This window comes from Aspergillus brunneoviolaceus, assembly GCF_003184695.1.
Source record: "Aspergillus brunneoviolaceus CBS 621.78 unplaced genomic scaffold BO95scaffold_14, whole genome shotgun sequence".
NCBI lineage: Eukaryota > Fungi > Ascomycota > Eurotiomycetes > Eurotiales > Aspergillaceae > Aspergillus > Aspergillus brunneoviolaceus.
The window spans coordinates 231,398-257,611 of record NW_020290744.1 but is presented as its reverse complement, the minus strand read 5'-3'; the positions used below and the strand labels follow the sequence as shown (position 1 = coordinate 257,611).

Genomic DNA, 26,214 nt, shown 5'->3' with positions numbered 1-26,214 from the left:
ACTGACTTCCCCAGCTGACTGACTGACTGATCCACCGGAGCTCCGCCTTTCGCTCCGTGTCTCCAAGCCTCTCCTTACGCTCCTCAACTTTCCACCTACCCCCAACTCTCCTCCCCCCCAAATCTTCAATTATTCTTTCTCTATCCTCTCCTTCCAACATCTCTACCTATCCTCTACATCCCAAATCACACTTTCAAACCGTATCCACCCTCTCCACTGCACAATGGCCAAGAAGAGCTTCATTGAGCTTCGAGAAGCCGCCCTGGCTCATCGTCCAGCCTCCCAGACCGGCCCGCTCCCCGACCATGTCTATCCCACGCAAGCAACCACGGTATCACCTCCTTCCACCGCCTCCTTCGATCCGAGTGCATACTCCCAGCCGTATTGTGATTTTATGATCGCCAACCCGACCATCTTCCACGCCGTCGACGCCTTCACCGCCCAGCTCGAAAGCAGAGGGTACAAGCGCCTGCATGAGCGCGAATCCTGGACGAACAAGCTCGTGCGTGGTGGGAAATACTACTGCACGCGGAACTCCAGCGCCTTCATCGCCTTCTCCGTCGGCAAGGAGTACAAGAGCGGCAATGGCGTGGCGATCGTGGCCGGACACATCGACGCCCTCACCGCCAAATTGAAGCCGGTGTCGAAGCTGCCCACGAAGGCCGGGTTCGTGCAGCTCGGCGTGGCGCCGTACGCCGGGGCCCTGAATGAGACCTGGTGGGATCGGGACCTCTCGATCGGCGGGCGAGTGCTCGTGCGCGACCCCAGCAGCGGGAAGATCGAGTCCAAGCTGGTCAAGCTCGACTGGCCCATTGCGCGCGTCCCCACCCTGGCGCCGCACTTCGGCGCCCCCAGCCAGGGCCCCTTCAACAAGGAGACCCAGATGGTGCCCATCATCGGCGTCGACAACTCAGACCTCTTCTCCACGTCCGCCAACACCCCGTCCGCCTTCCAGCCCGGCAGCTTCGCCGCGACGCAGCCCGAGAAACTCGTCCGGGTCATCTCGCGCGAGCTCCAGATCCACGACCCCAACACGATCGTCTCGTGGGAACTGGAGCTCTACGACAGCCAGCCAGCCCAGCTGGGGGGCCTGGAGAAGGACCTGATCTTCGCGGGCCGCATCGACGACAAGCTCTGCTGCTACGCGGCGCAGGAGGCGCTCCTGGCCTCGCCGGACTCCACCTCGCCGGCCTCGATCAAGATGGTCGGCATGTTCGACGACGAGGAGATCGGCAGTCTGCTGCGCCAGGGCGCGCGCTCCAACTTCATGTCCAGTATCCTCGAGCGCATCACCGAGGCCTTCGCCGACCCGGCCGCCGCCGCCTACGGCCCCAACCTCCTCTCGCAGACCGTCGCCAACAGCTTCCTCGTCTCCTCGGACGTCATCCACGCCGTCAACCCCAACTTCCTCAACGTCTACCTGGAGAACCACGCCCCGCGCCTCAACGTCGGCGTCGCTGTCTCCGCCGACTCCAACGGCCACATGACCACCGACAGCGTCAGCCACGGCTTCATGAAGCGCGTCGCCGACAAGTGCGGCGCCACCCTCCAGGTCTTCCAGATCCGCAACGACTCCCGCAGCGGCGGCACCATCGGCCCCATGACCAGTGCCCGCATCGGCATGCGCGCCATCGACATGGGCATCCCTCAGCTCAGCATGCACAGCATCCGTGCCACCACCGGTAGTCTGGATCCCGGTCTGGGTGTCAAGCTGTTCAAGGGCTTCTTCGATCACTTCGAGGAGGTGGATGCGGAGTTTGCGGCCTTCTAGAGCATAGCACCCGAAGTCTGAAGGAATATTCGGGTCGGAGATTTATCAGGTTGGTCTGGTTCGGGGAAGTAGAATCTGGTACAGTTTTTGTCTAGACTATATATTTCAGTTAGAGAGAGGCGAGAAGATGTAGCAGGGTCGCATTGCATACATGACTATGATATGAAGGCTAGAAATATACTCCATACTCTCTACACTTTCATGCGGTTGTGAGTAGAGTGATACAGACCAGACCCCTCCCCCGGTTGGGATACTCAATACGTGATCTTGATATATCCCCGAATTCTCGCGGGCGTGCAATAGGCTCAGGTTTTCATCTGAACCCAGTGATTTGGCCACACGAGTTATGATTCACCATAGATCATATTTTACTCCCCATTCTACCAAAATTATTCATATCCATTCCATCACTGCCTCAATCATGCCAAAGACATATCAAGTAAAAGGTATATATGAAAAGAAGATAATAAAAAGAAAAACCAAAAAAGTGCTACTTAGCAGAGAAATAAATGAACGAGACCACAGCCATAGCAAAAAGAAGGTCAATGGAGTCTGTGGTGATAGAGAATTAGAAAAGGAGAGAAGTGGGTATAGCGTTTCCTGGATGTATATACTGAAGTGGAACTAATAGCCGACCGTTGCTCTTCCCCCGCCCCGTAGGGGTTGTCCCACCTTTTTTACCGTCACGATTAGCGACAGCATCAACACAATTACCACAATCCAATCTGTTGGTTATCCGAGAAGATTCCCGGCTCCGCGGGGCGGCGACGAGGAGGACGAACTGTCTCCTCGCTGCTCCTCGCGGGCCAACGCTTCCTTCAAGTCCCCCGCTCCTCCTCCTCCGGCGGGGTGATGGGTCTCGCGGACCATGAGCTTGCCCTGGCCGTTGACGTCGTTGCCGGGCACCAAGGTGAGGTAGCGGTCGGCGTCGCCGGCGCAGTGGGCGTACTCGAGGTCGTCGAGGTGGGTGGTGATGGTCGTGGTGACGGTGGCGCCGGTGCCGTTCCAGTAGGTGGGCGCCTGGGCGCCGGACAGGGGCGACGTGCCGTAGGCTTGACGGCCGCCGCTGAGGGTCGAGAGGAGATGCGGCAGGATGCGCGAGACCAGCGGGCGGAGCGTCGGGAGGCAGGCGCAGATGATTCCGGTGTTGCATTCGATGGCGGACCAGGAGGCGGCGCCGACGTTGTCGTCTGTTGTTTTCACGGTCTTCGATTAGGCCTGGTTGATTCTTTGCGGGGGAAGGGGGAAACAGGGTGATCTGACTTACAGGTGGGGTCAGAGGAGTCGGCGATCTTCTTGAGGGCAACTAGGCGGCAGATGCTGGTGACACACACACTGAAGAGATTGTGGTTGTTAGCGTGCTCAAAGGATACGGCAAGGGGTCTCCGGTGACAGCTGACTCACAATCCGCCTATTGCGAAGATTGATATCAGCGCAATCTTCTGTTTTTTCGGTAGCTCCAGTGCCATCAGCGCTGGGATCGGGATGATGAGGATGACCAGGTCGGTGGTGATATGCATCGATGCATTGGAGAACCACAGGCCCTCCGAGCTCAGACAGAACCCCGGGATCGATGGGTCCCAGAACTTGGCCACGGGGACGCAATTGAGGAAAGCACTCAAAACAGCCCAGGTCCCGTACGTAGCCAACACGGCAATCATGAGCCAGCAGATGCGTCGCATCCGTCTGGTTGGAAAGACACGGAAGTACTGCATCAGAATCGAGGCCTTGGCGCAAAGCAAGGCGGCGTTGTAGAAGGGGATGGTAAGCCAGAAGGCCTAGGATTCATGATGCCGAAGGGTTAGTGCCACTGATTGATCGTTTAGGGAGCATGTTGCACATACCTTCATCTGCTTCTCGAGAATGAGAGGCGGGATGTCTACTTGACGCATTCCCATCCCATTTAGAGCCTCCACGATGAACAACGCCATGAAGACAAATGATAAGACCTGAACAAGCGTCAGTCAAGTGTACTGGGACATGGGCAACGACTCCAACAGGGTCAGTACCAAGGCGATCAAGATCATCCAATCGTTGGGTTCCATGCGATTCATCAAGGTTTTTCGAGTATAAATGCGAGCGCTGACAAAGAGGGTTGCCAGCGTGGTGAAAACAACACTGACAGACAGCGCTTGAGCTCCTCGAGAGGACAAGTACGATCCATTTGCTGTATCCTCAGAGCGGCTGACATGAAAGAGGTAGGATTCCGTCATTATTGCGTGCAGGACTGCCGTCCCATCAATGTGTCAGTGCCGTGTTTTCCCACGATCGACGATGGGTAGCTCAATGATATGGCGGCCTCCGTGATGCTAGCCGGGGAGGTTCATACATATAAACCCTGGGGTCTAGGTGACCCCGATAAGCAACCGAGCAGTGTGTGGCATCTCACAAAGAGGGGGATTACTCACAGGGGAAGGAGGAGAGGGTAGATTTATAAACATTGTGGTCCTGCAGACCCCATTAACGGTCTGAAGGTCGAGATGCAACACAGACCAACGCCATCATACCCGTGTAGATCTTCGCTCTTGTCTCAATCCTTCTCCGGATCTGCGGGCAGACGCTAAGACATCATGGGAGTCGCAGAGAAGGAGAAGGCAGAAAAAGCAAGCAAGGGAGAGGGCAATCAAGCAAAAGATGGAGAACAGCCACACTAGACTTTTAGTTCGATAGATAGTTGTCGGTGGAGAGGCCCTTGATTTCCCATCAGCTCTCCTTTGGTGTTGGAAGCGGAATATTTGTTTGCCTTTCTGTGTGATATCGACCATTTTGGCTGCAACGCAGACTGCACTTAGGGCCGACGCACAGCAGAGGACCAAGCGACCAGTTCCAGCCTTCTGGTGTCACTAATGATGACAGTATCCACAGTCTATGGATGCCAAATCCCCCGAGCCAGTCAAGTAAGACGAAAAGTGGAGCTGCGCGATAGATCGACGAGTTATTCCAAGACTCTTCGCCTCCCTTTGGTTGGGCGCAGATGAGGATTGGACTATGCATATGGTTTGATGTTTGCATATCTCATACGTACACAACGTATGGAACACAGTACTTTTCTTCGCCTCCGACAGTACAGTACCTGTGCCCCAAAGTCTGAAGAGAGATCTTTGATACAATGCGTACCCTCAGTGTACCCAGGAAATCTGGAGGGATGGCAGATGCAGGCAGATCGTGGGTCCTGGATGGGTGTTTTACTCTCTTGACACTGGAGCGGAGCTGTCAATCCCCTTTCCCCCCGGCGCAGAGCCCAGGAGGGCTGCAGCAGGGATTATCTCCGGTCACCTTCTCGATGTCCAACACTTTCCCCTGGGGTTGGCATCTCCATCTCTCCACCCTAGCAAGGGCACTTCTAGCTTCTGTCATACAAGGCAGGGACTAGACATTCGCTCAACATGAGTGCCAGAGAGCAAGGGATACGAGTGACCCGCGAGGTTCAGTTGGAAAGGGAGAGAGGGGAAAGTGGAGCAATCCCATAATCCCAGTCTCTATAAGACTGAGGTACTCCGTACGTATTGTGAAATACTTTGACACTCCCTTTCTTGGTCGTGGCGATCTGTCATTTACCTCTTCTCTGGGTCTGCACGGAGATGAGCCACATGAAATAACGGACCTGCAGGGGAGGGGGGTGGAGAGGGGGAGAATGGGGGAACAAAGTACCGAGCAATGGGTCTTCGTGTAGCCGTGCAGTACGGAGTACAGTGCGACCCGTGAGTTGACATGAAAAACAATGCAGGTCGAGAAATTGCGGTTGCTTGATTAATTGCATCGATTAATTGTGGTCATTGGCTCGAAACGCCGAAGGTAAATAAAGAAGTGATAGATCACATCCGCTAATGCGCCTAAGCCTTCGAACAGGAAAAGAACCAACCAGCGCCAATACTACCAGTCGCTATTAGATGATTTTGGTTGACTCACTCCTTTTGTCGCATTGTTGGGCTTCAAAACTTGTTGATTGTTGGAGAGACAGGCCAATTGGCCACAATGATGCTTGTTTAAGGGAAACAAGCATGTTGTTTGGCACATGCAGTGACTATCACAGCCGTGACTGCAGCCATAGTCTCACTTCAGGCCGCATCAATTGGCTGATCGGTGCCTCCTCCTGGATTGGCCAGACAGGTGATCTTAGCCGACATAGAACGCCACGTCTGTCGGTATTGAAAGATTCAAACTCTGTCCGTCGATAGTATAATTCAATGGACTATCAAGGCCCCTGGGTAGGCGATACGACGAGCTCTAAGCGCATCCAAGTGCTCAACAGGCAATGGCGACGCCTAGGGTTTCGGCTGGCTCCCAGTTTCGACAACTACACCAAATAACTACTCCTTCCATTGGCAGGGCTCATTCTACTTTGTACTTCGATGATTCATGTCCGAATCGACGAGAAGCAGCACTAGGCAGTGTATCGCCATGAGGTGAGACCGTGCCGGGGGATGTGCCAATGTCGCGCCCTGGGTTTGGAAGGAATCGGCATGAACCAGGCATGCTGAGGTGAAACCAAGGCCGACACGTGAAGGCTCCATTGCCATGTGATAAGGTCGTGCTGGTCGACTTTTCGCGAGATCGCAATCAAGCCCAGCCCAGCAGTCCAGCCTCTCGCAATGAGGACCAGAAGATTCGCTCTGGCGGCGTCAGCACCTTGTGTTGCATGAGGCTGTATGGCTCCAAACCAACTGTGCATTGCCTCAGGCTGCATAGAAACCGAGACTATATGGAAGGCTTGCATGGTGTCTCTAGTTCCTCAGTAGCCCCGACCAGATACCAATATCTTCGTACCTGTCAGCGCATCAGCTGCAATGCTGTCAGTCACCCTGCAGTTTATCATGGAAGCCTGCATTAGCGCATCATGCCAAACAAAAGACAGTCATGGCTCCGTCCCTGGAACTCCGTCTCCGTTCTTCCAGCTCGCCACTCACTGTAACATCCATCTGCACTTTGATCCACAGCATGGCCACACCACGGTCGCAGGAAAGGTACTTTTGTGTCAAGCGCGCCGTGCGGACTTGCTCGGTTCGAGTCAAGCTGACTGCTTTGACTTCGAACATTTTGGGATACGAGACAGACAGGCCCTTGCTCAGTCGGAGAACTCCGTGCGAAAGCGAGCTATGTATGCAATCGTCGTGATTCTGGAGAACCTCGTGTGGTTCTTGCTTTGAGGCAGATGCGCTCTTCTTATTTTATGTAGAAAAAGTATGCGAGTAAATTTTTCTTCCTTTGCAACCAAGATGCCATGCGATGTTTTCTGGAGCTGTCTTAAATGACAAGTCGAGGATTTGGTTGAGTTGACCTGTCATTGCCATGTGATTTGGAATCGAAGCAGCTGCGTAACCGGGAATGGAGGAGACATCAATGGCGTTGATATGATGCATCAAGGATCCATTGAGATGATGAAATTTAGACCTGACGATACGGTTTCGAGTCTAAATAAGAAAGACGTACGGAGTATACCTCAGTCGGCGGGTTTCGAGAAGCAGACTGGAAGATGTGGTAGAATACCGTAGAGAAAGAAGGAGTGGTTACAGTAGGGGAAAAAGACGCTAAGATAAGGATAAGCCACGCACAGACCAAGCGGGAAAATCCCATCGCATTCATTTTCCATCTCCGACATCAACAACCATTTTTTCCCCTCAATTTAGCAGCCAGGTGAAGCCTCCACAGTTGTCACCCGGACCATCGGCGACCCTCTCCTGGGATATAATTTCAGGTTCTCGACTCTACCGACCGTAATCATGGCGGACTCAATTGCCCCTGCCACCACAACGCCCAAGCCCGTCCACACGATCGTGCTCGATGCCGGCCCAATCCTCAAGAATACCCCGCCGCTCTCAACCCTGCTCGCCCAAAGCGAAGAACTCCTCATCACTCCCTCCGTTGTGAGCGAAATTCGGGATCCTGCCGCTCGTCAGCGTGTTGAGACCCTTTATCTCCCTTTCCTGAAGCAACGTACCCCGAGCCCTAAGAGTGTCGCTGTGATCAGCGAGTTCGCCCGCAAGACTGGTGACCGGGCCGTGCTCAGTCGAACCGATCTTGAAGTCATCGCTCTTGCCTACGAGATCGAGTGTGAGCGAAACGGTGGCGATTGGAGACTTCGCAGCGTACCCGGTCAAAAGCAGGTTAACGGCAAGCCGCCCGCTCCTGTTGTTGTTGCGCAGGAGGACAAATCTGAGCAGGAGGCCGACAAGCCTGCCGAAGAGAAAGTTGAGGAGGCCGCCGAGACCAAGGATATCGAGGTGGAAGCAGAGCGTACGGATGTCGACGCTGTCGCCGAGGAATTGAAGGACGCAAAGCTGGAGGACCAGCATGATGCCGAGAAGCAACCTCAACCAGAAGTTGTAATCTCAGAAAATGCTGAATCCCCGGCAGAGGACGAGGAGGAAGGTTCCGACGAAAATGATGACGATGATGATGGCTGGATTACGCCCTCGAACTTGAAGAAGCGGCAGGCCCGCGACGAAGCCAGTTCTGTGTCGGCGGCTCCTGAGCCTAAGGTCATGCAAGTCGCTACCATGACTACTGATTTCGCTGTACGTTCTTCGCCTAAGACAGCAGACTCATATACTGATCACATATGTAGTGCCAAAACGTTCTTCTCCAGATGAACCTGAATCTCCTCTCGACCACCACTCTGCAGCGTATCCGACACCTGAAGTCCTTCGTCAAGCGCTGTCACGCATGCTTTTCCACCACCAAGGACATGAACAAGCAATTCTGCCCGCGCTGTGGCAAGGATACGCTCACCCGGGTGTCTTGCACGACGAACTCAAATGGGCAATTCACGATGCATCTCAAGAAGAACATGCAGTGGAATAACCGAGGAAACGTCTACAGCGTCCCCAAGCCCGTCCATGGCAGCTCAAACGGCAAGTGGAAGGGCGGCGGTGGAAAGGGTGGCTGGGGTACGGAGCTCATCTTCGCAGAGGATCAAAAGGAGTTCAGTCGCGCCACTGCGGAGCAGAACCGCAGAATGCGAAAAGAGCATGACCTCATGGACGAGGATTACCTCCCCAACATTTTGAGTGGTGAGCGTAAACAACATGGTCGTGTGCGCGTCGGAGCTGGTAGGAACGTGAACTCGAGGAAGCGGTAATGGCCCATTTGGGGTTTCGTTGATTTCTTTCTTCCTTCTTGCATTGATCGGAACTGGCGTCTGGCAAAAAGTTTGATGATCCTCTGGCTTCTTTCAGGGGTCTGGATGACTACGGGATTATAATGGTGATTGACTTCAATGACTTGGATAGACATACTACATTTAACATGCACTACGCAATGGACATAAATGGAACCAGTGCCTTTCCATTAGTAGATGATAGATTAGGACCGAGCTAAATCACCAATAAATGGGTAGCAAAAATGATATCACTTTTCCCACCTGTGAGATAATCGGGCACCGCACAAACTGGAAAGATAGAAAAAAGGGTTTCATCATCCATTCAAAGACCATTGATAACACCATTCGCCAATAAATGATTCAAAAGCACTGTGTGTATATCAAGCGACTACTGCCTCATCGTCTCGCTTATTACAACTGAGCAGCCTCCTTCTCTGTAGGGTGGGGTTAGCTGTGATCAAGGCATGTGCGGTCTCGGGAGAGCTCGTACCAGGCTGCTGGGTGAGAAGCAGACCGTATCTCTTCTTGAGGGTAACACGGTGTCTGTACGGAGAGACGCGATGTCAGCACTTGTTGAACGTGATGAAGATGAACGATCATCTTGGGTTCTGTTATCCGAACGCACCTGGAGTACTTGTCATCGGGAGAGAATCTGGCAGGGTGGGCCGACTTGGTGGTGCGACCATCAAGGACCTTCTTCAAGGTGTAGATCCGCTTGCCATCCTCGCCGAGAGTGTACTATTTCACCAGTCAATTTCCCTGCTAGACATAATCCTTGTGGTGCACACGACGAGTTGTTAGGACATACCATAAGATGCATCCTAGAGTCGAGCGGTTAGCACCAACATTTGCATTTGAATAATCTCATTCCAGTAACAACTTACTTGAATGAGTGTTCGAAAACGGTTGTCGATTTATAAATAATTGCAGAAACGAATGTCGTCGCGGGGTTAACGTTCAATTGCAAGAACAATCTTCAACAGCTCCGAGTCCGCAGGAAATTTTTGGCGCCGCAGAAAAACGCACGGGACTCGGCTCACCGCCTGGGGAAGGCTAGCTGAGTCAGCCGTCACACCCCATTTAAGGCTGGTCAAGCGAATAATTTTTTCCTCTCCTCTTGTGTTTCTGAGTGTCGATTATCGACTTTTTTTTTTGTCTGCACAACACAATCCTCGGATGTTGACAGTGAAGAGATAGGGTCTCGGCTCTGATGCTGATGTGCATCTGCTATATCATACTATTATGATCTGGAAAGATCCTATCTATGCTATCGATTCCCTCATTTGTGTAATTTGACTCGTGCAGACAAATCAACCCAGATCTTAGGGAAGATTTCGGGTAAGCTTTAGCTAGCTAGCAAAGCAGCTTTGATCGATCGAACTTGCAAGCAAGAGGTGGTTCGGGATTCTATTCATTTTCTTCGGTGATGATAACATACCTAAAGCTTAGACAATGGCAACTTTGATTTCTTCGCTGTTGTCGATGAAGGCTTTATTTGACTACAACGGTATCTGAGAAGAAGATGAATAGCATCCAGGGCGCTCTTGCATGCAACAAGCATCATGGCTGTTCAATCTCGTAAACGAAGAGTTGCCTGCTGACTCTTCATCAGTAGTTAGAAATCAATCTATCGAGTCTCATCAAATCAATTTTAATTTATACGTACCATATGGCTCCTTCATCTCCTGTTCCTAACTCTTCCCGTGGTGCTAGCTCTGGCCCTGCTAGTATCCAGATCGAGTCCCAGAAAAATGCATCGCCTGCTCGTCGTTCGCGGCCGCCGCGGCCCAATTACAAACATATCCATCGCTTCCCTCTCCCCGTTGATGTCCATCCTTTGCCGCCTCTGATCCCTCATAATCCATTGTCGATTGTCAGCGTGCTGTTGTCCTATTTGACATACCTCATCGCACCACCCAAACAGCATGTCTACGAGGCTTATTTTGACTCTGCGACGTCATCTGTCCATGTCACGGACCCGAAGGCCATCCGAGCTCTCTGGGAGATGGGTTTCTTTGGCAAGGGTAATCTTAGTCGGAGTGAACCGAGCTGGCTGGAGCGAGAGAAGAAGCGGCGCGGATTGCTCGGTGGCACTACAAGTGAGGAGGTCACCCGGCAGCGCCGGACAGAACGTCGCGAATTGAAGATGGATCGAGCTCGCATGGAGAAGCTGGCCATCCAAGAACGACTGAAGGCCGAAGCAGCCGCCCGGCAAGGCGACAATTTGTCTGTCGAGCAGCCCTCTCAATCGCCGTCCGCAGACACATCGGCAGAGAAGTTCTCACTGAGAAAAGCCAAAGAAGCGAGGCTGTTGGACTCGCAGCGCTCAATCACACAGAATGGCGAAGCGCGCCCTTCCAACACACCCGGAGAGCAAATCTCCAATGGTAGCGGCAAGACCGTTCGATTTTCCCCGGTTGTGCAGGCTAAGGAGTTCATCTCCGACTCGGCTATCCTGCAGCTTCCGGAGGTGATAGCAGAGGAAGACAAGGCCGGCGGTGCAGAAGAGGAGCCCATCTTGCAGAACGAAGAGCATCTTCACCTGTCGAACGAGGAAGCCTTCTTTCTCGCCTACGGACTTGGTGCACTGACGCTCCTGGACGACACACGCGAAGCCGTCATGACGACCTCGACTTTACTCCCCCTATTCTGCCAGCATGCCGACTTCCCACCCCGTGATTCGTCCTCAGAGATGAAGCCAGGCGATACTTTCCTGATCTCTTACGTCGTGTACCACCATTTCCGGTCTCTGGGATGGGTGGTGCGATCCGGTGTGAAGTTCGGGGTTGATTATCTTCTCTACAACCGTGGCCCGGTCTTCTCACATGCCGAGTTTGCGGTCGTCGTCGTTCCTTCCTACGTTGACTCCTACTGGTCAGAGACTGAGGAGCGCCGGAAGCACTGCGAAAAGCAAGTGTCCCGCAGCTGGTGGTGGCTGCATTGCGTCAACCGTGTTCAAGCCCAAGTGAAGAAGAGCTTGGTGGTTTGCTATGTAGAAGTGCCACCGCCGGCTTCGTACGATCTGGACGAACCATCAGAGACTGATATTGGGAGACTGCTTGCTCGGTACCAAGTTCGAGAGATGGTGGTACGCAGATGGGTGCCTAACCGTACTCGTGACTGATCCTGTGTGCTTCCTTTCCTTCATCTTGTATCATCCTGACTGAGCAGTGACCTGGTGTTGGATGAATACTTACTTTGTAATTGCTCCACTCTGACGCAAGCTGTACTTCTTAGCAAACTCCAGCAATTATGTACAATATCCCGTTATGATGGAAACCATGCTTTGTTTCTGTATATCTGATCCTTGCCTTGACCACTCGTACAATCATCATGGTCTAGACTCAAGGCGGTAAAATTGATGACGTATCACGTGATACACGCGTCTCGCGTTTTGTGGTTCCGGAGCGCAGTGATTTGGATGTCATCGACTTCGACTGTCCGGAACTTCGATGCAGCCTCGGCGCAACGTTCCTTGTATCTCTAAATCTAGGCATGGGAACGATGTGATAATAATCAATCAAAGGCCTTGATTCTACGGAGTGTACGGGACTATGGAGACCCAAGAAGATAGCATCGATATCGCGAGGCTGCAGCGCGTCGCGTTGGGCCAGGTGAGTGACCACTTCAGTGGCGGCGGCGTCTCCGATCCAGTCTCCGCATTGGACTAATTCGATTGATCTTGGGCAATTTGAAAGGAACCTATACAGTCGCAGTTAATGGCAGAGAAGTCTGTATTGATTGATCAAGACGACGGTCGACAAGAACTTGAACAGCAATTGCCGACCGACGACGGACAGGGTGCGCAGATATCCTCCGAACCTGTGTCAACGACTTCGTCATCCAGTATAGCACAGAATGGCACCAGTGTGAGCTCATCAAAGCTACCCTCTTTCGAAGACCGCCCCAGCAGCCGCGCGGCGACTCAGCTGGGTAAGATGGGCTCCACAGAAACGCTCCCGTCGGATACCCAGTTGATCTCCCAGCGCGTGTACGATGAGATCATTCGCAAAAACCAGGAAGACGGCCCTGGCGTGAACCACGACAGTAATTTTGGGGACCAAGCTACACTTATGACCCTGCATGAAGGGGACAGCGGCCATCTCGACCTATTGGCGGGTTACGACAACGTTAATGCAGAACTGGTCAACATTGACGATAATGATGACCGGAGCAGCTCCAAACTAGGGGAGTCATCGCCTGCGTATTATCAGTCAAATTTGTTTCCCGAATCGCAGCGATTCGTGATGAAGACACCTGCGACTGCTGTGAAGCGGGCTCATTCAGACGGCCTTGCTACCATTTCGCCTACTATCTCACGGAACCCTCTTGCGACGGAGATTGGGTCGAGTGGTGGGATCATGGCTTTAAGCCAAGTGTTCAGGGCTACCCAGGCACCTTCCTCCCCGCTAGTCAATCGCCAGCAACATTCTGATCTTGTATCCGACCGGCCCTCACCCAACATCCCGATTCAGAAACACCCTCTCGCCGCAAATCTGTCATCCCCGTACGATCGAATGGCGGCAACCTTCCCGCGGGACTCTTCAGCGCACAAGCTCAAGTATATCTCTATGCAGGAATCTCAGGCGAATCGTGATAAACTGTTGAATGAGAGGATGACCCGTTCGGCGGATCCTGTGTTCCCCGGTGACCCAAGCGATGACGACTTTGGCAAGGAGCCTAGCTTTGTCGAACGCATGAGGCGGCACCGCACGATAAACGAGGAGATAGCACCCCAGCTTGCAGGTCTTAAGGCACCTGCAAGGTCGGAGGGTAGCCGAAGCAGACAAGCTAGTAAGGGCTCGTTGTCACCACCAGGGGACTTGGGTCTGCAAGTTTGGAACGATCAATCTATTGCAGAGATCGATGGTGAGCAGAGGGCAGCCGCAGATTCCACTGTCCCGCAGCGGGGTGGCTCGAGCGAAGAAGAAACTGAACAAGAGCAAGAAGACAATAGGGGTCAGTCCATCCCACCATCCACGGAGCATATTCCTGCGGCAGAGGAAGACAAAGAAAACTGTCTTGATCTAGCAGCAACGCCTGTAGCCGCCACCACTAGCGCACATGATCGTCTTTCGCAGGCCCTCGCCTTTGATGGTAGTACTTCACCCGCTCATGGAAGCCCAGAAAAGCAACAGCTTCAGCTACACCTAGCTCACAACATCGCTCACTTGGACGAGCCCTATGAGCACGGCAGGTCGTCACAGATATTAATCGTCAAAGATTCTCAGCGCTCTCCTAGGCAGAGGGAAGCCGACGCAGAAGTCGAGAGGAACCGCAGCCGAAGAACATCACATTGTCCGGACTCTCAGGTTCAGATCGATCCTACATCGGACATTGACAGGATCATGTCGCCGCCCACGAAGCAAGTCCGCTTGCAATCTTCCCCGCCCGCTGAATCGCGTCGTCTTCGACTGTCTTTTGAACGGGGTGAAGTCCAGGACATAAATGTTGGCGAATCGATATCTGGCTGGCCCCAGCGCTCTCCCACACCGAAAGCCACGCAGCCTCTAGAGGGTAGCTTACTAGATTCGAGTAATACAGTGTCTCAGCAGCCCAGAGTTGTAGGTGACAAGCCTTCAACCTTTGATTTCCGGGGTAAATCATCGTCGATGCCCTCTCGTGTGGCTGAAACACCAGTTCCCCCTATGGACCTTGCGGATGCGGTGCCAACGATCAGCATTCCGGAGACTAGTCCCAACCGACTGGGAAACCAAGGTTGGCCCAACGACATGAACAATAACGAGACAGCGGATCAAGAAGACGATGATCTGCCGCCGGTTTATCAAGCCGCGCATGAACGGGCATCGCATTCGCATCGGGTTGTCTTGAACAGCTCCTCGCCTTCGAAGCCATCCCTGACCTCAATTTCGAAGCTTCTATCAAGCCCGAGTGGGAGGCAACGGAGGGCACTTACGGAGATTGCTGCTGATGCCTCACCGAAAGGAGGGACTGGGGCTTTCAACCCAGACATTGATATTATGTCAGCCGAGGACTGGGAGTTCAAAGCCGCAGTTGCCAGGCATCAAGACTCGCCGAGGAAGAAACGCCGAGGCAACAACGGACAGGGTGTCATTGCTTCTGATCCTATTCTTCCGGGGACTCCCCGTCTTACCAGTCGGTTTGTACCTCTTCAACCTGTTTCCGAAGATCTTGTTGAACCTGCGACGACGAGAACCGTGACTGAGGTGCAGATGGACATGCAGCCGGACGCACAGCAGGAAAATTTGCAGAGCAAAGCAGCGAAGGCTTATCAGAGACGCTCTAGACCTCCTCGGAGCGCGGACAGTGTGTGGGATATGGACGATTCTCCTCCGCGAACCTTCGTTCCGCGCAAACACAGGTCACGATTGCTGTCTCGTCCACGACTGTTGAATCGACAAAGGTCTGTAGAGACTGAGCGAGGCGGATCACCGAGCAAGGAGCGGTCGAGTATTGCGCAGCAACGCCAAGCAATCAGCCCTATGCCTGAGGAACCACGCAGCGATATCACCATTCAAGATCCGATAGAGACGCCGGCCACGGTCAGTCCTGCCACGGATAATGTGCCTACTGTCGGACCGGCCATGCCGTCTTTGACTGAGAAAGTCCCAGTCGCAGCAAACCAGGTCTTCGCTCCCTGGTGTGGAACAAAGCGTGCGTACTATCCGGCAACGTGTTTTGGCAAGCCATTCGGAACGTCGCAGTCTCGGTATCGGGTAAAGTTCGAAGACAGTGCACCTGTGGACATTCCAATGGGAGCTGTCAAGAGATTGGAACTCCGTCCCGGCGATGCCGTCAAAGTGGACATGCCGAACGTGCCCAAGGTCACGCATGTTATTCGGAGCTTTGTCCGCAAGCTGAGCATAGACGAGATTGAACAGGGCGCCGCGAACGGGGTGGTTCCCATGACGGATATCTATGGCTACTCAGCTGTGATGGTAGGCCCCAAGCAGCGCAAGAGTCTTCCTAATGCCGGCTTGGCCGTCACTGAGAGCCTCATTGAAGTGCCAATCTCCAAGATCTACCTCGACACAATTTTGTGGAACCAACTCAAAGATCGCTCCTTCACCTATATCTCCGAACCAGTGTTTCTTGAGCGCGGCGCTCCAACACCATCGGAGAGACTTTCCACGCCTATCTCCTCTCCTGGTGCGCGCCTGTCACGCAGCATCCGCTTCTCAAATGGTTTGTTCGCCGGAATGGTCTTTGCTGTCTCTTTTGGAGACAACAACGAGGCCAAGGCTCGCGTGGTAAAAGTGATACTAGAAAACGACGGGCGCATCTTAGAAGATGGATTCAACGAGCTTTTCGATCTACCGCTGAACGCCCCCGTCGCCACTCCCACCAAGCAGCCACCCACGGAATCGAACACACAGCATGACCTCCTCCAGCTCAGCAGCAGCGCCGCAGACGTAGGCTTTGCCTGCTTGATCGCAGACAGACATTCTCGCCGATCAAAGTACATGCAGGCTCTAGCGCTTAACCTCCCATGTCTCTCAGACCGCTGGATTGAAGACTGCGTCGCGCGAGGCCGGATCATCGACTGGGAGATATACCTCCTCCCCGCCGGAGAATCCACATACCTCAACGGAGCGACCAAGTCACGAATCCTAACGCCGTACCCGGCCACCGAGGCACGACTCTCGGAGACCATCGCCGGAAGACCTAATCTCCTGAACGGGCAGTCCGTTCTCCTAGTCACAGGACGCAGTGGCCGCATCGACGAGGAGCGACGCAAGGCCTACCTATTCCTGACCTATGCTCTCGGGGCCTTGCGGATCGAGCGTGTCTCAGACTTGAAGTCTGCTCGAGCCATCCTAAACGCACAGACTGAGGACGGGCCCGTCCGCAAGCGCAGCTGGGATTGGATCTACATCGATGACGATGACAAGCCATCTGCGAGAGCGATGGCCCTGAGCTCGGCGGGAGTGTCTGGCGCTGGCCCTAACTCGCGCAAACGGAAGCGGACCAAGCTCATGGAGTCGGTAACCGGCGACGATCTTGGGTTGAGCACGAATGTCAGGATTGTGGGCAATGAGTTCGTCTGCCAAAGCTTGATTCTGGGTCGATTGTTCGACTAGTGAAATGATGACTGTTCTCGTGGCATGTGATATGTCTGGGATATGACTTTTCCAAACCGCGTTGGCTATTCCCGGGGGTTTTCAGGGATATAGGGGATTTGAAAACTTCGCTTTGGGCGGCGTATTTCGGGGTTCTTCCTTTTGTGTTTCGGGGCTCGTGATCAAAACTTTCTCTTCTGCGGAATGATAGGAGTATTTAAAGTGCATATACCCTTTGTGAGAATTTTAGCTGCGCAATCCACTATTTCAATGATAACAATCATGACAATTGCTCTTGAACCACTTGAAGAAGCGTTCTATTTGCACATGTAGGCGGAAACAGAGACATACTGGAGACATCTTATCTTATAATACATGAAAAATGGAAAAGTAAACACCCAATAATAAACCCCATGACTGTACGCAAATGCCAGAGACGAGAATGAGAAAGAAAGAAAAAGAAATTCACTGCATGCCAGGGACCGAGTAGGTCACATCACGGACGTAGAGCAAGCAAGCAAAGTAGCCGGGCGAGCAAGAAAAGAAAGGCGAGAGTGGACAATAACCGGCTACAAGATCAAGTCCAAAACCCCGGCTCTCACAAAAGAAAGACCCAACGGCCCGGGAATTTCCAGGTTCCCGTCTATTTCTTCGCCTTCTTAGCGGCCTTCTTGGAGGACTTCAAGCTCTTCATCTGAGCGACGCGCTCAGCCTTGGCCGTTCTCTTGCGCCACGCCAGCCAGCGGTTCTTGCGACGATGGGGCAGGGCGGTGATGCCGGCCTTCTCCGCGGCACGACCGATCTGCCAGTTCGCCTCACGGTACATGTAGCCGGGGCGGAACCGCAAGCCGGCCTCCGCATCGACCGCGGGCACATCCCCGACCGTCGTCCCCTCCGCGGTGACCTCGGCCACCAGGTCGGTCTGCTTTTGGTTGACGGGCAGGTCGGCGGGATCGAAGCGCGCGGCGACGCGGCCGAGGCGGCGGCGGGTGGGCGCGTTGCGCGGCGTGGGCAGCTTGCCGTCCTTCTCGAAGACGACGCCGATGAACTTGCGGTCCGGGTGCCGCTCCGGGTCCAGGTAGTACCGCACGTAGCCGGACTGCATGCTGTAGATCGTGTGGTCCCGCCCCATGCCGCAGTTCTCGCCGGGGAACCACTTCGTCCCCCGCTGCTTGAAGATGATGCACCCGGGCACCACGTACTCGCCGGCGGAGCGCTTCGCGCCGAGACGCTTGCCGGCCGGATCGCGCGAGTGTCGGTTCGCGGTTCCTTGGGAGGCGTGCGAGGCGTGACGGATTTGTTGCTGGGTGAGGAGGCTGTTGAGGAGAGAATTCGTGGTGGGCGGGAGGAGGCGGGTGGTGTTGCTTCTTGTTAATGTCGTGGAGGACGAGGAGGAGGGCTTTGTGATGGCGGAGTTGAGGACGGGTCGGGAGAGGATCGAGGTCGAGTACGAGGCGACGCGAAGGGTGGAGGGCGCAATGGCTCGTTCTAGAGCCCGGAAGGGCGCTAGAACTCCACGGGGTTGGAACATGGCGTGTAGTAACTGGAAGGGAGACGACCGCAGCCTGGTTCTCTTTTTCCTCGGGCGTGGAGAAGGGGAAAATGAAGCTATCCAGACCGGCGGCTTCCTTTTTTTTGCGGGATGAGAAAAGGCTTGGCATGGTTGTGTTAGTCACGTGCTGCTATGGGAAGGGCCAACTGGCCGTCTTGGATCTATACAGTACTATTAATGACAAGTTCCCGCTTGCACGATTTCTAAGTGGACTTTTATTTCCTTGCAAACTTGACGAGGGATATACAATCGCTCAAAATGCTCGGCTGGATCAAGTCTTTCGGGCTCCTCCTCCTCCTGGCGTCTGTTGCCCACGCCCAATTCCAGTTCTTCGAGCATATGTTTGGCGGCGGCGGGGGCGGCGGCCATCAACATCAGGCTCCGCAGAATGTCCCTAGCGATAGTTCTCGGTATCAGAGTCAATGGGAGTCAGGTGAGTCTGCGGATGCTTATGGTCTTGTTTTTTGCATATGTTGCAGATTAGAGCTAACATGACTTACTTGTCCTCCAACTTCAGCTCACTGCGATCGCTACCTGTGCCCTGGAACCCTAGCATGCGTCCACTTTCCCCACCACTGTCCATGCCCGCATCCCGATGTCGAAGAGAAGATTGAGCTAGGAGAAGGGAGTGCGGTCTGTGTCTCTAAGGGAGGATTCAAGGCCGGCGAGGCTGTGCGCAAGGTCGAATTGGCGCGCAAGGGTCTTTTGTGATTGTATGCGGAATATCGGTGGATTACTACATTCTGTTAGGCAAAGCAACGGCTAGAGAGTATGCACTGGGACCTTTCGCAGATTGAGAACAGGCTGTCGAACGCTGCTTTCCTTGACATCCAGGGAGCATTGTGACTGGATGAGAGCGAACGTCTGATCACTGCGCGATACGGCCATCAATACCCTTCAACAACTCTGCCTCAAATGCTCAATGGAAACAATGTGACATATGTGTCTCCCCAGTTTTATGTCAGTACAGCGAAATCGATGCTCCGGCCAGTCCACTATGATGCGCATCCAACTTATTTAATTCGGGATTGATATAGGCTCCCGGGTTGCTGATGGCGCATAATGTACAGCACTTGCGAGAGGATCTAGCGATGATCGACAAGTGGGTAAGGTGCTTTTTGAGGACTCAGCACAAGTGTATTGTTCCACCGCAGTTAGAATGCCTTGGCTATGACCAATTACAATCTGAATAATCTCGGAGCAGTGCTATCTATGCTACTCATGTAAATGTAGAATTGAGCCTTCATGTTACAGGAAGTACGGCGAACTGATAACGATCTATAGCCGCCGAGGCGGGCCTGAGGCGAACAATTCCGTCATTAACGCCGCCATCCATGAATTTCTCTTTCCACGATCTAATCATCACTCAACTCGTCGCGCCGTTTCACACGATTTTCCTCCACCAAAATAAGTTGATCCTCTACGTACTCTACTATCACTGGTTTTATTTATTGCAAGATGTGGAGTGCCATACTCCGACCATCGCATGCGCGATGCTTTCGAACGCCCGGCCGGGCATTCGCCAGTTCACTGAATCGCGGACGAGTCAATCCTCGTGGCTCTCGCAATTCAATTCGCAGACCAGAACCCATCAGACGAAATGCCCCATCATCGCAATCCTCCGATCCACAACAACAACAACAACAACAACAACAACAACAACAACAACAACAAAACCCTCCTTCCGACTCACCAAATCCCCACTACGATCCCTCTCAGAACACACTACTTGCCCCCGTTCACATCCCGGAAGATCCTCATGGAGTGATCAAAGAGTGCCACCCGGCAACATCCATTCTGGCAAATTCGGGCCTGGTTGTCCAGCGCCAGCTAGAATTGATGAATGTCTTGATGTGAGTGCTTTCCCTCGCTGTACGTGTCTACGGAGGGGTAACATTGGCTCTCTCGGTCGCAGCGGGTTTGAACAAGCCAACAAATATGTTATCATGGATGCCAATGGAAACCATATCGGTTTCATGGCAGAGCAAGAGAAAGGCATGGGAAACATGATGGCGCGGCAGTGGTTCAATACACATCGAAGCTTTGTCACGCATGTCTTTGACAAACATGAGAATGAAGTGTTGCGGGTGAGTCTTACATGATGAAAGCAATTTAGCTCGAGTACTAATACAGCAACTTAGTTCCACCGCCCATTCTCATGGATCAACTCCCGTATTCGCGTCTACGACCCTCTCGAGGTGGCTAAGAGTGCCCATTCCACGTCCACGGCCCTACAGACCAATTCCGCGAACTCACTAGCTCAAGCCTCCGGTGATTCGAATGCCCGCGTTTCGTCCCTCGGTTTCGATGACATGCGTGTTATTGGCGAAGCCCAGCAGCAATGGGCCCCGTTACGTCGCAAGTACAACCTCTTCACATATCACCATTCGCCCAATTCGGCCTTAGACATGGGAACGAAGACGCTACCACTCGAACAGACCGGCTTGTCAAGCTCTCAGCAAATGCAGCTGGTCCAGTCTTCGCAGGCTGGTCAGGCTACAGGTGCCTATAACCAGTTCGCGTATGTCGATGAGCCTTTCCTGTCGTGGGACTTTGCTCTCCGTTCCGCTGACAGCCGGCTGATTGGATCTGTCAACCGGAATTTTGCCGGGTTTGCACGCGAGTTTTTCACGGACACTGGTGTTTATGCCTTGCGGATGGACTCCGCCTCTCCGAGCGAGCAGACTCCCGAGCAGTCCGGCGCCGTGACTGCAATGAGTCTAGACCAGCGCGCTGTCATGCTGGCCACTGCAGTCAGCATTGACTTCGACTACTTCAGTCGCCATAGCGGCGCCGGCGGCTTTGGCTTCATGCCCCTCTGGTTTCCTGGTTTCGGCGGAGAGGCTGCCGCCGGGGGAGCTGCCGCGGGAGGTGCCGCCGCAGGGGGTGCTGTCGCTGGCGAGGCCGGGGCCGCTGGAGCTGCTGGGGCCGTTGGAGAAGCTGCTGCAGGTACTATCGGTAGGGCTGGGGCTGGGGCCGCCGGCGGCTTGGCTGATGGTGCAATGGCAGGCGCAGCAGGTGCCGGCGCCATGGCCGGATACGACGCCATGTCGCGGGGCGTGGGAGGAACTCCACCAGCTTCTCCTCCCGACTCTCAAGCTGCACCTGGGGATCAGCAACCTCCGGCACAAGGTCAGACGGGTCCATACGGGGACGTCTGGGCAGATGAACAACAAGAGAAACCCGGGGATCATAGAGAAGACCCGTGGGCGGATGAGGAAGATGATGGAGGCGACGGGGGTGACGGTGATAGTTGGGACTTCTTCTGAGGAGCATGGTGAAGCCTTGACTCGCGGTTTACAGACGTATCACAAGGCATGTTGAGCTGGTATAGCTTCGACAAGCCAAAGAACATGCTGTGAGAAGACCGACCACCTAGAGGTGAAAGTTGTCAACAGTGTAAAGGCTTGTCAAGTCATTGGCAGCTAAAGGACCAAGAATGACTTCGATCTGGATGACGATGAGGAACGATTAGCATATCAAGAGCATTGTGAATTGCTCTCTTGAACCGCTCGAGCACTTGGCATAGTTAAGTACTCCGGGTATCCAAGCACTCCCACTACAAAGGTGTTGACGAGATATGGAAAGTTAGGCTAGTAGCTTATACTCAGATGCAAAATGAAGGCGTCGCCACTCAATGTATCTAAATTATATTCATAAATGTGTATAGACTATGGCTTATACCAAGTAGCTCTATCAAGCAATTCTACGGAGACCAAGTGTTCATTTCTACTATGATTGCCGATTAGCAGTTCCAATAGGGCAGGCGGCGATAAGGGCCGGGAGGAAATCAGTAGCCTGAGGCAGAAAACCCATTCTCCCCCCTCATCAATCAATGGATGCGTTCATCGGATTCTTGGATTCCTCTTTGAATGGACAATACCTACTAATCAAAGTGGCAAATCCAGAGAAATTGAATCACATTTCTCCAATTGCTTTTCTTTCCCACCTGTCTAGTATCCAGTCTTCCAGTTCCGTCCCTTTTGCCCCTCACCCCTTGCCAAAAGGTACATTAAGCCCCCCGTTTGTCTCGCGCACCCCCCCCAATCCCCATCCTCTCGTACCAACTCCTCCCGGCCATTCTCTCCGCACCCGGAGTCCATCTTCCCGCATTTCCCTCTTTATCACTTCCCTCCCCCTCAAAACCCTCCGTCTTATCGTTCCACGGGCACATCCCACTTTTTTTTCTTTTCTAGAGTCTTGCTCTATACTACACACACAGCAAGAACTAACACACCTTCTCTTACAAAAGATCTCTCGCACAGGCCCGCCATCATGTCATCCGTCGCACAGAAGCGCCTCTTCCACGAGTACAAGAACCTCTCAACCAACCCGCCGGATGGCATCACCGCTGGCCCCGTCACGGAAGATGACATGTTCCACTGGGAAGCCTTGATTCAGGGGCCGGAGGGCACCCCGTTCGAGGGCGGTGTTTTCGCGGCCGAGCTGAAGTTTCCCAAGGATTATCCGCTGAGCCCGCCGACTATGAAGTTCGTTGGCGGTGGGGTTTGGCATCCCAATGGTCAGTAACCTTGCATTTTAGCCCTCAATTTTGTTGGGTTCAAGATCTCTCTGCTCCCCGACGCATAACCATACATGTGCAAAGCTAGAAATCTGACGGGCTGTGATTTCTTGTTATAGTGTACCCTAATGGCACCGTCTGCATTTCCATCCTCCACCCCCCCGGTGACGACCCGAACCACTACGAACACGCCTCGGAACGCTGGTCCCCCATCCAGAGCGTGGAGAAGATCCTCATTTCCGTGATGAGCATGCTCGCCGAGCCAAATGACGAAAGTCCCGCGAATGTCGAGGCGGCTAAGATGTGGCGTGAGCGACGGAGTGAGTACGAGCGTAAGGTCCGTGACGAGGTCCGGAAAGGCTTGGGGTTATGATTTCTTGCTGCCTTGGGGGAGGCCGTGCTTATTTGGGCTATAACTTTCACAAGACAAGAAAAAATACACAAGCAAGCACGGGCTAGCTAAAGTATATAGGGAAGCCGGTCGTCCTTCACCTGCACATGTTTATGAACTTGTTCTTCCTTTTTGTCGGGAAGAAGTGCGTGGTATAGCCTGTTGGGTGCATTGGTGCCGGTGCTGGCGTTTTCGTGGTGTGCTCATTCGTTCATTTTCTTTTCTCGATCTTCCTTTTTTCTTTGCTCCAGTTCCTTTCTTCACATGCAAATCATAGGGTCCGACCTGATATCTTTATCAATGCATATATGTCCGTTGTGGGGGGTGCAGATAAGTTTGTGTTCTTTTTGTACCACCATCCCAAGACTACTGTGGCACATATTCCTTCACGGGAAGTGCGTCATCCTGCGGTCTAGCCATCGGACGAGGCCCCCGTCGCCGTCATAGAGGATCTGCATCTCCGCCTTGACGTTCAGCATCAGCATCTGCAGCAACTCAGCCCGTGCCTCTTGCTCGGGACCATCCACCGCCCACACGGGGTTATGGGCCAGCATCGCCAGGATCTTCTTCCTGTCTCTCGGGGTCAAGCTGAGGAGGGCATCGTTCCCCGATGGGTCCACTCCGGTCACGATGTCCGAGGTCCGGAGGCCAAGCCAGTGGATCTCAGGGCAGTTCAATGCGCTGTTCTCGTGCGCATATGCCAGGGACCCGTACTTGTACGTGGACATGATTGCCATTCCATCGGGGTCACCGTCCACAAGTGCATAGAATCGTATTCGTTTGCTCGATTGCCGGCGTCTGCTTTCTTCGTAAAGCCGGCGAACGAAGGCTCGTGTGTTGAGGTCCGGGTATCCTTTGCCCTGTTGCAGGTTATCCTCTTGGAAATGAAGAAAAGGGTTGGATAGGGCTGGGATCTCACTGTGACCAGAATCCCCAGACCCGCTGTAGATCGCACATGGTAGTTCATTCCCGCGAGTCGGCGGTACACTGCCTGCTTGTTTGTTCGCAATTAGCCAACTCCAGGTTCATATATTGTATAGGCGACGGACTAGACTTTACCTCTTTTTCCAGGATGAGCACCCACTCGATATCTGAAACCTCCAGACCCAGGATATCCTGCGGCCTCGGGACAAGGGTATCCTGCACGGGGGCGTGAAAGTCAGCTACAAAGTCCCCAGATTGGAGTTTTTTTTTCTTTAACGTGTGCGCCAACCGGATTGAAAAAATGTGCATCGTCAACCATCGCCTGATCTCTGATCCTCCATTGAAAACATCCAACGACGAGGCCCTTGGCTGCTGCTCCCTAGACAGTCAGCCATTGCGGTGGTCAGCTCGTGCATTTCTTCCCCTCGGCTTCTCCACTATCAGCAGCACCAGAGGAACACCAGTACAGACCACATTCAGCGCCGTTCTGTCCACACCAACCGTATGCGCGAAGTCATCGACCAGTCTATCCACGATGCGCTGGGATCCAAATACCGCCGGGTCATTGTAGTAAATATCTCTGTTCTCGCGGTGAATTGGGGGGATCAGCCTGTTGTCCGATGTGCTACCTGTTCTGTGTGCTGCAGAAATACAGTACCTCTTCGAGACCACCACTCCCTTGTCCACCGCGTCAGCGATCCCACTGAGGACTCGCATTGCGACAGCTGGATTTGAAGGGCATACCCTACATTAACGGTCTTTCACTCCGTGGATCGCACCCGGAATTGGTAGTGTAGGGGAGGGAAAGGGGGTGGAGGAACACACTAAACTTCCAAGCCTCGTAGCAGTCTTTTCCCGGCCAGGTGTATGTGGTGGATCCAGCGGAGGCAGCATGGGTCTCCAGGGCCCCGGTCTCATGGTTTATGAATCGCGTGGAGACTTTTGTGGACCGCGGCTTGAGCGTGATGGAGGGGTGGCCGTCCGGGGAGGCGAGCTCGGTGAGGAGGTTGGATAGGGTGTTGGTGATGTAGTCTTTCACGCGAGATTGATTGTGCTCTTCGGTGGGGGAGGGAGAGGCTGTGTTGAGGTGGTGGGGAGTTTGTGGGTTGAGGGGCATGATGGCTGGGCTGATGGAATTGTGGGACTGTGAGACTGTGATTTAGAGGGGATTGGGTTGTTGAGAGGGGTTTGGGCTGGTCTTTGAGGTGTAGTATGTGGGCTGGGATTTGTGTATAGATTGGTGTAGGTAGTATAAAATAGTCGGATTGGGATCTTGTGGAGCGTGTTGTACGCGGTTTAGATTATAGCCATTTTATGGCTTTACACTCTGTACATTCGCTGTGATTGACTGTTCATTCGATGTGAATAGTATAGTTTCAGGGAATTGTTGGTTACATGGAGAATGGAAGGTGTGTAGTAGACTAGATGAGCAGCTTGAAGCCTCAGGCATGAATGAGTGTATAGATTGGAGGATTTCAAGTGTGTCCATTCATAATGCACAATAGCTGTATTCTAACCTGGAAACAATGGAAGCCGTATGCTGCTGTAAGGTATTTTACTTGATCTATTGATCTATTGTGTTCCACAGAGTCCTGGTTAAGAATAATAAGGTAGAAACACTGCGGTAGACATTGTTGAGCTTGACTGACAGGCCTCGGCGTGAGGGCGGGACAATAATTTCCTGCCGCTTTCCTCTTCCTCCGCTCTCAGTAACAGCTCGGCTTTCCGCGTCGCATCTCCGGTCCTCCTCCATCAGCTCCAATCTATTCTCAGGGCGCTCGATTAACACGAGTGTCGACTCCGTTTGACTTTCATGATTCCTTCATTCGAGGATTTAATTCTCTCTCTTGTCTTCCTCATTTTGTGATAATACTTCTCCCTCCCTCATCACCCTCCAACACACCCCTCGCCTT

General features: G+C 53.3%; 12 protein-coding genes across 12 annotated transcripts; 7 read left to right on the top strand and 5 right to left on the bottom strand.

Annotated features, from left to right (window-relative positions):
* Nucleotides 1–84: 84 nt before the first annotated feature.
* On the top strand, nt 85–1,982 carry BO95DRAFT_440301 (M18 family aminopeptidase). The gene has a single exon (XM_025585931.1). The coding sequence runs from the start codon at nt 224–226 to the stop codon at nt 1,769–1,771; it is 1,548 nt and encodes a 515-aa protein (XP_025445024.1). The 5' UTR covers nt 85–223; the 3' UTR covers nt 1,772–1,982.
* Nucleotides 1,983–2,503: 521 nt separating this feature from the next.
* On the bottom strand, nt 2,504–3,984 carry BO95DRAFT_356743 (uncharacterized protein; the record flags this gene model as incomplete). The annotated part of the gene is made up of 5 exons (XM_025582320.1): nt 2,504–2,961; nt 3,039–3,106; nt 3,176–3,549; nt 3,616–3,720; nt 3,781–3,984. The coding sequence occupies 5 exons, from the start codon at nt 3,982–3,984 to the stop codon at nt 2,504–2,506; spliced, it is 1,209 nt and encodes a 402-aa protein (XP_025445023.1).
* A 2,171-nt stretch (nt 3,985–6,155) lies between these two features.
* BO95DRAFT_429417 (uncharacterized protein) lies at nt 6,156–6,807 on the bottom strand (the record flags this gene model as incomplete). Its single annotated transcript, XM_025584891.1, has 3 exons — nt 6,156–6,469; nt 6,539–6,593; nt 6,679–6,807. 3 exons carry the CDS (start codon nt 6,805–6,807, stop codon nt 6,156–6,158), a joined length of 498 nt encoding a protein of 165 aa, XP_025445022.1.
* Nucleotides 6,808–7,387: 580 nt separating this feature from the next.
* BO95DRAFT_512301 (rRNA-binding endoribonuclease) lies at nt 7,388–9,002 on the top strand. Its single transcript, XM_025591509.1, has 2 exons — nt 7,388–8,286; nt 8,337–9,002. Exons 1-2 carry the CDS (start codon nt 7,492–7,494, stop codon nt 8,847–8,849), a joined length of 1,308 nt encoding a protein of 435 aa, XP_025445021.1. The 5' UTR covers nt 7,388–7,491; the 3' UTR covers nt 8,850–9,002.
* Nucleotides 9,003–9,039: 37 nt separating this feature from the next.
* On the bottom strand, nt 9,040–9,845 carry BO95DRAFT_440297 (H/ACA ribonucleoprotein complex subunit NOP10). Its single transcript, XM_025585930.1, has 5 exons — nt 9,755–9,845; nt 9,679–9,691; nt 9,496–9,608; nt 9,361–9,413; nt 9,040–9,304 (listed from the first exon to the last, which is right to left on the bottom strand). The coding sequence occupies exons 2-5, from the start codon at nt 9,688–9,690 to the stop codon at nt 9,282–9,284; spliced, it is 201 nt and encodes a 66-aa protein (XP_025445020.1). The 5' UTR covers nt 9,691; nt 9,755–9,845; the 3' UTR covers nt 9,040–9,281.
* Nucleotides 9,846–10,139: 294 nt separating this feature from the next.
* Nucleotides 10,140–12,136, top strand: sen2 (tRNA splicing endonuclease subunit SEN2; the record flags this gene model as incomplete). The annotated part of the gene is made up of 2 exons (XM_025585929.1): nt 10,140–10,473; nt 10,537–12,136. A coding segment is annotated over exon 2 (1,451 nt), but the record flags the coding sequence as incomplete, so codon positions are not given.
* A 257-nt stretch (nt 12,137–12,393) lies between these two features.
* On the top strand, nt 12,394–17,169 carry BO95DRAFT_440294 (chromatin-binding protein RAD9). Its single transcript, XM_025585928.1, has one exon. It carries the CDS (start codon nt 12,809–12,811, stop codon nt 16,931–16,933), a length of 4,125 nt encoding a protein of 1,374 aa, XP_025445018.1. The 5' UTR covers nt 12,394–12,808; the 3' UTR covers nt 16,934–17,169.
* An 8-nt stretch (nt 17,170–17,177) lies between these two features.
* Nucleotides 17,178–18,495, bottom strand: BO95DRAFT_440293 (mitochondrial 54S ribosomal protein bL27m). Its single transcript, XM_025585927.1, has one exon. The coding sequence runs from the start codon at nt 18,441–18,443 to the stop codon at nt 17,556–17,558; it is 888 nt and encodes a 295-aa protein (XP_025445017.1). The 5' UTR covers nt 18,444–18,495; the 3' UTR covers nt 17,178–17,555.
* A 159-nt stretch (nt 18,496–18,654) lies between these two features.
* Nucleotides 18,655–19,609, top strand: lcl2. The gene is made up of 2 exons (XM_025584095.1): nt 18,655–18,897; nt 18,982–19,609. Exons 1-2 carry the CDS (start codon nt 18,723–18,725, stop codon nt 19,173–19,175), a joined length of 369 nt encoding a protein of 122 aa, XP_025445016.1. The 5' UTR covers nt 18,655–18,722; the 3' UTR covers nt 19,176–19,609.
* Nucleotides 19,610–19,922: 313 nt separating this feature from the next.
* On the top strand, nt 19,923–22,108 carry BO95DRAFT_383714 (scramblase family protein; the record flags this gene model as incomplete). Its single annotated transcript, XM_025583433.1, has 3 exons — nt 19,923–20,317; nt 20,380–20,551; nt 20,606–22,108. 3 exons carry the CDS (start codon nt 19,923–19,925, stop codon nt 21,731–21,733), a joined length of 1,695 nt encoding a protein of 564 aa, XP_025445015.1. The 3' UTR covers nt 21,734–22,108.
* A 631-nt stretch (nt 22,109–22,739) lies between these two features.
* Nucleotides 22,740–23,359, top strand: BO95DRAFT_461084 (E2 ubiquitin-conjugating protein UBC7; the record flags this gene model as incomplete). Its single annotated transcript, XM_025588797.1, has 2 exons — nt 22,740–22,986; nt 23,106–23,359. The coding sequence occupies 2 exons, from the start codon at nt 22,740–22,742 to the stop codon at nt 23,357–23,359; spliced, it is 501 nt and encodes a 166-aa protein (XP_025445014.1).
* A 404-nt stretch (nt 23,360–23,763) lies between these two features.
* Nucleotides 23,764–25,418, bottom strand: BO95DRAFT_356823 (putative meiosis-specific topoisomerase Spo11; the record flags this gene model as incomplete). Its single annotated transcript, XM_025582322.1, has 7 exons — nt 23,764–24,237; nt 24,297–24,368; nt 24,437–24,517; nt 24,591–24,680; nt 24,773–24,881; nt 24,960–25,026; nt 25,127–25,418. 7 exons carry the CDS (start codon nt 25,416–25,418, stop codon nt 23,764–23,766), a joined length of 1,185 nt encoding a protein of 394 aa, XP_025445013.1.
* Nucleotides 25,419–26,214: the final 796 nt, after the last annotated feature.